Raw genomic sequence first — 8,815 nt, forward strand, 5'->3', positions numbered from 1 at the left:
TGCTAAAGCAGCTGTGAATATTCATACCAACTCAATTTTTTCACAGTTGTCACTTTGCAGTTGAGAAGCTGGTTGGTGGCTCTCTGTTACTATGCCAGTCCATCTTGCTTTTATTATGGATAGTGCCTGTCCTGAAATGGGAACAAGAGCTATTTTCTGTCCCTTCAAATGCCGCTCGTAGAGGTGGCTGACTAGATGCCAGTCTGAGAAAAAAATAATCCTATAAAGCAGGCAATAATTTCTCTGAACTATTAAAAATATACAAAAGTAAAACCATGTTCACAATATCCTACTCCTCAAGAAAAACATCTCTTAAGACAGAAGCAAAGCAACAGGATAAAATTAATATATCAATCAAACAGAACAAAATTCCCAGAACAGATCTAGTCACTCTATTTTTCAGTCCTGAGAAAAACACAGGCCACAGTGCAGATCTGTGTACAGAACCTCACACACAAAGTAACAAAGAGGGGTCTGTTTTAGACCATCGATCTTATTATTTTTCTTGATGGACAAGCTTGTATAAATTCCACACAGATTAAAAAGCACTGGAGCATGCAATTATAATGGTGAAGAGCATTTAAAATGCATTTACTGAGAAGAAATGTTGGTTATTATCCCTCTCCTCACGTCAGGGCAGTCGATTACAGAGCTCCCCTTCAGTTACTTCAGATTTCAAAAACAGACCACGCAGACCTAAGTTACAGGACAGAAAAACGGCTTGTTCTGATGAAGTTACACTGGGCTCCATTTTGCCAGTTAGTTGTCATTCAAATCACCCGAGTCCTCATCTTGCATCAGTGCCAGATGAGCTTGACTATCACGTTCCCAGGATGTCTCCAGATCCTTTCTGTAGCCAAACCGTATATATAAAACAAAAGAGACAGGAGCACCCCACCTGGGAGAGCCCCTGGCTGCTGCTGGCTCGCTTCACCCACAGGTCAGTCTCTACGACTTGTCAGAAAGCTGACCAGGTCTCAGCTCTCTTCCAAGTCCGCTTTGCTCAAGCTCTGCTATAACCGACATGTATTTAAAGTCACTAGATCTGTGGTTGAAGGTCTCCACTAATTCATAGGTCTCGGAACGATCTGTGGCATAGAAAAGCTGCACCTGATTCGCCAAGCACTGTGCTTCATGGACCACCTGTGAGTTAAAACAAAGCATGTGTTACCATAGGGCCTTCTTGTATCTGGGCATCCCACCGAAAGACCGTTCAGCAGCTGAAAGGCTGCAGTCCTGCTCATCAAATGACTCAATTCCAAGTCACCTTAGATTAGCAAAGCTCTCAACAAACCACCTCTCTCTTATTCCTGACCTAGTTACACACTTTAGCCCTGTGCCTAAAAACCACTCTCCTGCTGAGTGTACACCTCAGAGGTCAAACACAGCTTTCACGATCCCAGCTCGCTCTAAGGCACTGGAGATGCACCAAAGCCTCATCTTTCCCTTCTTACGGTTGAGCTATTTGCAAAAAATTGTTTATTCTGAGATACAACAGGGCAAATGCATTATCAATAACTCCTCTGCGCATCGTTTCAGAACTGGTGTAAGTAGGTCAGCTAGAGGTGGGATGCTTAGTTATCCTGGCCCACCAGAATAATTTCCAGTGCTACTGGTCTTAGCTCTGTACTCTTGCAGGTATGCAATTAACAGTACACCCACACACAGAGAAAGGAGAAAGACACGCAGAAACTTAACATATAGCTCTGGAGGTCTCCTGGTTTGACAAGAAATATTAAACGTCAAAACACTGTTTTAATTTGTTGGCAGGCAGCAACATCTTTCATTTCAATTTGCTTCCATTAATATGAAAAACAGAGGGTTGTTTTTTTTTTTTTACAACAATAAAATATAATATCCAAAGCAAGAAAAAAAAAATTCATGAGCTGAAATAACCAGATAGACAAAGACCAATGATTTCCTTCTAGCTTTCCCTAGTATTAAGTAGATTAGGTTAAAGAAACCTCATGGAAAGGGTCTTTTAAAGACTTCACTTTAATTTGGTTAAGTCAAAACTGCAGGAGGAGTTGCAGCACAAAATGATGGCAGGCAGTGAGCAGATTTTTCTTACCAAGAACTTGGAGTCCATTTCTGCTGTCATTAGTACTATGCCTTTTTCCTTCTGCAGCTCAGGATAATGGTACAAAACCAGCTGGCTAGGAGCAGTTTCACCCTGGGTCTGAAGGAGATAAACAAACCTGTCAGTATCCCACAAAGAATTCTGACTCTGTTGCAGATTTGGAGGCTTGACTGCAAAATTTTTCAGGGGTAAAGGGTCAGTTCTAATTAAAAGGTATTATTCCTGGGATTTACAGAAAACAAGGGATTTACAGAGTTAGGTTGGGGTTTTTTCTTGACTAAAGACCATTCTGCATTTAAAAAGACCCACAATTTCCAGAAACACATTACATCTTAGCGCATGTACTGGTATTTTAAGTAGCTTGCAAAAACAGTTCTAAGAAGTTTAGCTCTTGCTTCTGTTTTGAGTCTATTTGACTTCTACCTCATTCTCCTTTAGATTAGGCCCTTAATACCTTACTAATTTACCCATAATTAATGGCAGTTTTCCCCGATAATTCTTTTCAAATTAAGCTGGACAACCTGTTCGTTAAACTATTTAGCAAATATTATATATTGTAATATGCTGATATTATATATTTCTGGATCCTAAGCCATTTTTTTTAACTTTTATTCCAACCACTCACCTGAATGTTTATTAGGGAAGTGAAGTGCAATTCTGTTCCTGACCACTGCCCCACAAAGAACTCATAGCCTTCCTTTCTTGGCAAAGCATATAGAAACTGCAGAAAAATGATAAAAAAAGCTCCAAATCTCCATTTCATAGGACAAAACAATGCCCTTGTCATACTGGCCTCCAGCATAAACACTTTAGCGAGTGAACCACCACAGAAAAAAGGGTTTATTTGCCCCACCAGGAGTGACAGAACAGCAGGAACCAGACTTGAAACCATTATAACCTTCTCAGTATTATTTCATTAGCAAATACCCTGGCACATACTTTTATCAGTATTATATGAAACAAAGGAAAGGAGAGTGGAGAACATTCAGACTCTGACCTTTTTGTTCACCTCTAGAAAATTAACAGCAGAAATGGTAAAATATAAGATAAGGAACATTTAGAATATTTAATCCTTTATTGTCACCAACTGTTTCAGAACAGGCAGCAAGCATTTTCTCTCTAGACTGACAGTCCATTCAGCTCCACAGGACAGGGACTTGCTCATTTTCCCACACCAAGGGAAAAGATGACATGGGAGCAGAAAAAACATGCAGGATACCTGACTAAATGCCACTGCACCGCACAGAAAAGCACTTAAAGCCATTAGTAACTTCCCAAGCACCAACTACCTTGGGAAGCCAGATATATTTGATCTTGCTCTTGGCAAGTGAAACATACAGGACCAATCCATCAATCCAGCAAAATCTCTCATTCAGTTCTATTTTGTAGATCCTCTCAACGCAGCGCAGTCTACCTACTTTGTTTTTATCAAGTAGTGAAGCACTTCTGTCTCAGCACAGTGAAAAACACATGAAGGCCATGCTTCAGCACACAAATGACTGTAAAAACACATTACTTTCAGTGTTGAAAGCAACACTAATCCAGCAGCACATGGTACAAGACTGCAGACAGCTATCCTTCAGCTTCTTAGCCGCTCTGCTCGTTTGCACTTCAGCTTCTTTAGAGCAACATCATGCTCATGCACACAGGAATCTTCTAATTGAAGCTTAGGAGCTATCCGCCAGCCCACATGAGAAACAGTGAACCCACATCTTGGGAACCCACTCATTTCTGCAACAACCGTATTACACCTTCTCAGTATTCTGTGTTTTGTCACGCTGGCATATGCCTAATATGCAACCCACAGAGTATTTACTGTGTACCTACAACAACGGGTTTGACTACATCCAACTCCCCCCCCCTTTCTTTCTTGCTGTTTACCTATCTTTATCAGCGCGGTGAAGAAAGCACGGCTACACACACTTAAGAGGAAAAGCAGGCTAAGACGTGGCAAGGTTCAGCTCTTTCTGTGGACAGAACTGAAACGTACTGATTTCTCGTCTTCTTCTATCTCAGATGCTCCTATCTCTGCTGCCAGTAAAGAAACATGAAAAGAAAGGGAACCAATTCACACCAACCAGTAAGACAACAGAACTCAACACCTCCATGTACATGCAATGCAATGGCACGGTGACATGTAGCTATAGCTAACAACAGTTCCTGCAGGTTAAAGCAAGGATGCTTTAAACAATAAGGAAAGATATGCAGGAACATCACTGAAGCTGGCCTAAAAGGCTTGGCTCTTCACAACACAGAGGAGACTTAACCACAAGATATCGATTAATGGAAACTAGAGGCATGCAGCTACATCTATTCCCTAGTGGGAGACCCTGTGCTCTTGTTTCTGAACCTACACCTCTTTTATCTAGACATCTGACTGCTAGATGAAACTCCTCAATACGTAATTGCCATTGCTCTTATCTGAACAAGATAGTTGAACACCTGGATTTTACCTGTCAAGCTGACAGAATGAGTGTGAATGCAGAAGGGTCAAGAGTTTATGAATCAGGCTTTAGAGAGAAGAAATGCATTACAGCTACAGATCCACGCACTGCGACTCTCTGCCATACATACCGATGGACATTTCTGGGCTCTCTTCCATATTAAATCAAACTTCTCAGCCTTTAGGGAAGGAGAAAGAGAAATTCAATTTTCATAACACAAACATGGATGCAGTTCTTCAGAAACACCTCATTAAGCTTCATAGGTTACAGCTTCCATCTGTAGAAGGTCTCACTGGAGGAACAGCTAACGGTAAGTGCGTGGAAAACCATGTTTAGTTCTGAGTTCCCGAAACACCACCAGTATCCTGTTTTAACAATGCCCTCTCTCAGATGCAGCAGCAAACTCCTTAGATCCAAAGCTTTAACCCTTGGAGGTGGGGCAACCACACTCCAGGCTTACATTACGTCCTCTTTTCACTAATAGCTCCACTGCATCACAAGGTGCCAACAGTTGAGCAAGACAACATACCCCTGGCCCCAAATTGTGGATTTTACATCACAGTCATCTGTTCTTCAGTACTGAATGCAGCCGAGGTATTTACTCAAATAACATACTTATTGCAAAGGTTTATATTAAAACCACAGACACATTTAGTCATCCCTGATGAGACCTGGCAATCTCATTCACATGTTCTCTGCGTTCCCCCAAGCCTTTTGCCTGCTCCTCTCTTCCCAGCACCATTTATTAATGCCTACTCTAAGGTGTTCAGGAAAGAAAACACATGCTCTTTGTCAGCGCAAAATTCCTCTGCGTGTGCTTTTGAGCACTTGACAATTACGCGAGGCCTTTCTTCCAGCCAACAAAAAGCTTCTGGCAAAAGACACAGGGGTTTTTTGCCCCCCAGTGACACCATGAACTACCTCCTAACGTGTCTAGGATCTGCTTTGTATTAAAGCCTTGCAAGTTTCCAAAGCTGCTCTAAAACCGTGCCAAAACCCTGTGCCAGTCCCACTAATGAAAGACCTACACCATCTGAACTGGAGTCCCTGGCTGTGGCCCTCTGCTATAGTAAAAGTGCAATTCGACCTATTTTCACAACATCTGCATGTTGGAAAAACTGAAACATGAAGCTGCTTGACTTCAAATCCCACGCTGCCGTTTTCAGAGCATACAGCACTTCACAGGTTTAGAATGCAGCCTCCCATCGACTCCACTTGCAGCTCAAAGGGCCAAGTGCAATTACAAATCACAGTCCAGACTGAAATGAGGTTTCAAGAACTCAGGAACACAGAGTTCGTGCCCAGCTGTGAAAAGGCAGATTGAAGAGATCACAAACACACAGAGACTGAAGGAAATCTCTCTGAAGCAAAGAATAAAAAACCCCAAAGGCAAAAAAGACCTCCTTTGGCCTCATGCGGACTAACAACAATTACCATCTGGTAAAGCTACCAGGAATAAGGAGTATGATCTTATCACAGGAAGCACCATCTGATCTCAGTGAAAGCCAGTGCTGCCAACAGTTTTAAATGTACGAAATAAGTCATAAGTGATTAGCCACGTGCAAGTTATTAGCCAAATGCTCTAGTACTGCCCTGTTAAACTGCAGTTAGCTGTCCATGCTGCGGGGAAGAGAGGGAAGAAGGAGCAACTCTGAGAAAAAATGATGTGGAAATACAAATGCTGCCTTAATGGATACTAAGGGCCTGTGAAGAGTATCGGATACTCATAATAAAAAATGCCCGGGAATTGAAGCCAGATGTGTAGAAAAAGGTACTAGCTTTATTGAGACTGAGGTAAGCGAGGAAAAAATGGGGGACACATTTCTGGAAACAAAAACCTGTAAGTAAGATGACTCAATGCAGAAAGATAGTTTGTTCTTGAAACCTCATTTGCCTTCAGTGACTGCTTTTAAAAGCAAGAGAATCACAGTTAGAAAGCAAAGCTGTGCACACTGGCCTTTCGAGTGCGTAACTACAGGGGAACTACTTACAGGAATAACAGCATAAACCGTATCTTTTGCAGAAAAATACTGGTTCCAAATCTGCAGGAAGCAAAGGAGATGAGATACAGTTAAAATCGAGCATCTAGCAGTAATATTAAATGCTTTCAAAGGAAGCCTGACTGACTTTCCTGCTAATGCAATACACATCTCCAGAGTACTCGTACCACGCGACAGATTTCAACTAGGTCACAGAAATAAGCAGTGGGCTCAGAGGTGGCTCAAGATTCACTAGCCATCAGCAGTGCTTCTTACGTTTTACCCAACAATCACGTTAACGACTTCTAGAGGGTCTGAGGTTTGGTTTGGTTGGTTTTTTAAATAAAGAACATACAAAACATTTTCAACATAAAACAAGCCTTTCCATAATGCTCCTCTGTGTTCACAATCTTTTTCTCTGTGACAGCTGGATGGCAATACCTCCAAAAAAGCTCAAAATCCTTAATAAATGGACAAGTACCGGTAAAAGTGCAGAGTTCAGGACCTTTTTCAGTTGCTCTTCCCCAGTCCTACATAACTAATGAGAATTGCCAGTAAAATGTTTAATCAATGAAACAGAGGAACTCAAAGGAAACTCCCGAGTTATCAAATCCACTCCCTGCTGTTTCACACCATCCCCTGCAGAGCACGTCACCACTTCTATAATGTTCTCGAGCTATCAGGAAAGTAGACAGGGTTCTGCTCTCTCTTGTCATGCCAGAAGGCTCCTACTTCTGTGCAGCTCCCCTTCAGTGATCGTGCCTACGCGGTAGCTTGGCATACAGTCTGATAAGAAAAAAAATACCAGATCCAACTGAAGTCATGTCTGTTCTGATGTGGCTTATAACTTGATAAACCAAATACAGTGCAAAGCCAAGTAGATATTAGGGACAGTAACTTGATTCACACTGTTCTTCATACAAACAAACAGATCCTTCTTATCCTAACCAGCTTCAGTATGGGTACACAGGCTCCTGAATGACAAACAATGCAAACAAAGGTACAAGGTGACAAAAGCTTTGGTTTTATTCCTGCGAAGCAGAAGTAACATAATTCATATGAGCTACTGCTAGAATTTACCTGTCCTTTACCTGGCTTCAAACCTGACAGGAGCTTGCTAAGGAGGAGCTTGCTAACTGACAGGAGCGAGTTCAACTGCTGCACATTAAATGGCAACAATAACCGTTACACTAAAGACAAACTTTGAGTGATGCGTCCAGATGCGTTATTTATCAAGTGGGTACATCCTAGGAGGACTTACCTGTATGGAGAAAACTTTGCCTTCTGCTATTGGTACGTATGTGAATGTGCTTTTTCTAAATATACAGCCATAGCCATATTTTATTTTTTGGTCTAAGTAAAAATTCCATCCTCACACGTGGATTACTATTAAGCACAGATGTGGAGCAAACTTTATTCCATTTAAATCCATTACCTGTTTTATCTCCTCTGCTGATTTTTCTTTCACCATCTCAACATTAAGAATCGAGTCAAGCGTCTGCAAGAGAAAGCATAAGGCACTAGGCTTGATGACCATTCTCTGACTCAGGCGGGAATTGAGAATGAACAGAAGCAATTACAGAGAATAAAATCAAGCTAGAGGAACCTAATTCAATTCACAGTGTGACTTAGTCCTCTTAATTACCAAAGAAACTTGTAAATGACAAGCAGTAACATACTAAGGAGTGGATTCACACACTGAGGCGGAAGAGATTCTGTTGGGACACACTTTGCTCCAGCTGTGCAGATCTCTACTGAAGCTGCAAGAGGAGCTGCAGCCTTTTGGCTTCAGCCATTGCAGACATGCTCTGCTGGCAGACTCACACAGAAAGTTTTCCAAAATACAGGAACGTGAAAGAGGATAAAACCATTCTCTTGTCCTTCTGCTGGCTGATCTTTGAAAAATAAATTTACATGCTGCAAAGGCAGCCTAACCCTTCCTAGTTATTACTGTGACATTCAGTACAGAACCCCTAACTGGCAGGAACTTCTGGGGTCTCAGAGAGACATCAGTTTTAAAAGACTGAACACAATCCCAAGAGTAAATTAAAATCTTAAACTCAAGTGCAGCATAAGGAACATCAGTTTTATGTCAAGAAGCTTTTGGCTGAGGCACATGGTAGCAATGCAAATTAATCTACATCCTTGATTTGTCAGCATGTCCTCCCCTAACACTTACCTTATCCTTTGTGAATCCCCCCTTTGAGGTCTTTGTTCCCAAGCCTTCTGCCTAGAAGAAAACATTGTTCTTTAGTTTTTACAGTTGATGCTTTAATACCATTTATTTGCCTTCCCTGCCATGCATAACATTC

At 41.6% G+C, this 8,815-nt stretch overlaps 1 protein-coding gene across 1 annotated transcript in view; it reads right to left on the reverse strand.

The window, feature by feature from the left end:
- Positions 1-667: 667 nt before the first annotated feature.
- The window catches only part of ATPAF1 (ATP synthase mitochondrial F1 complex assembly factor 1), a 9,228-nt gene continuing 1,080 nt past the window's right edge, over positions 668-8,815 (reverse strand). Inside the window, exons 3-9 of the mRNA XM_010139553.1 lie at positions 8,683-8,733; positions 7,939-8,001; positions 6,516-6,566; positions 4,655-4,702; positions 2,706-2,801; positions 2,072-2,179; positions 668-1,143 (exon numbers count right to left, since the gene is read on the reverse strand). Coding sequence (XP_010137855.1) covers positions 949-1,143; positions 2,072-2,179; positions 2,706-2,801; positions 4,655-4,702; positions 6,516-6,566; positions 7,939-8,001; positions 8,683-8,733 — 612 coding nt within the window. The 3' untranslated portion in view covers positions 668-948. The remainder of the gene's footprint in view (positions 1,144-2,071; positions 2,180-2,705; positions 2,802-4,654; positions 4,703-6,515; positions 6,567-7,938; positions 8,002-8,682; positions 8,734-8,815) is intronic.

The sequence above is a fragment of the Buceros rhinoceros genome, unplaced genomic scaffold, assembly GCF_000710305.1.
Source record: "Buceros rhinoceros silvestris isolate BGI_N320 unplaced genomic scaffold, ASM71030v1 scaffold41797, whole genome shotgun sequence".
Classification (NCBI taxonomy): Eukaryota; Metazoa; Chordata; class Aves; order Bucerotiformes; family Bucerotidae; genus Buceros; species Buceros rhinoceros.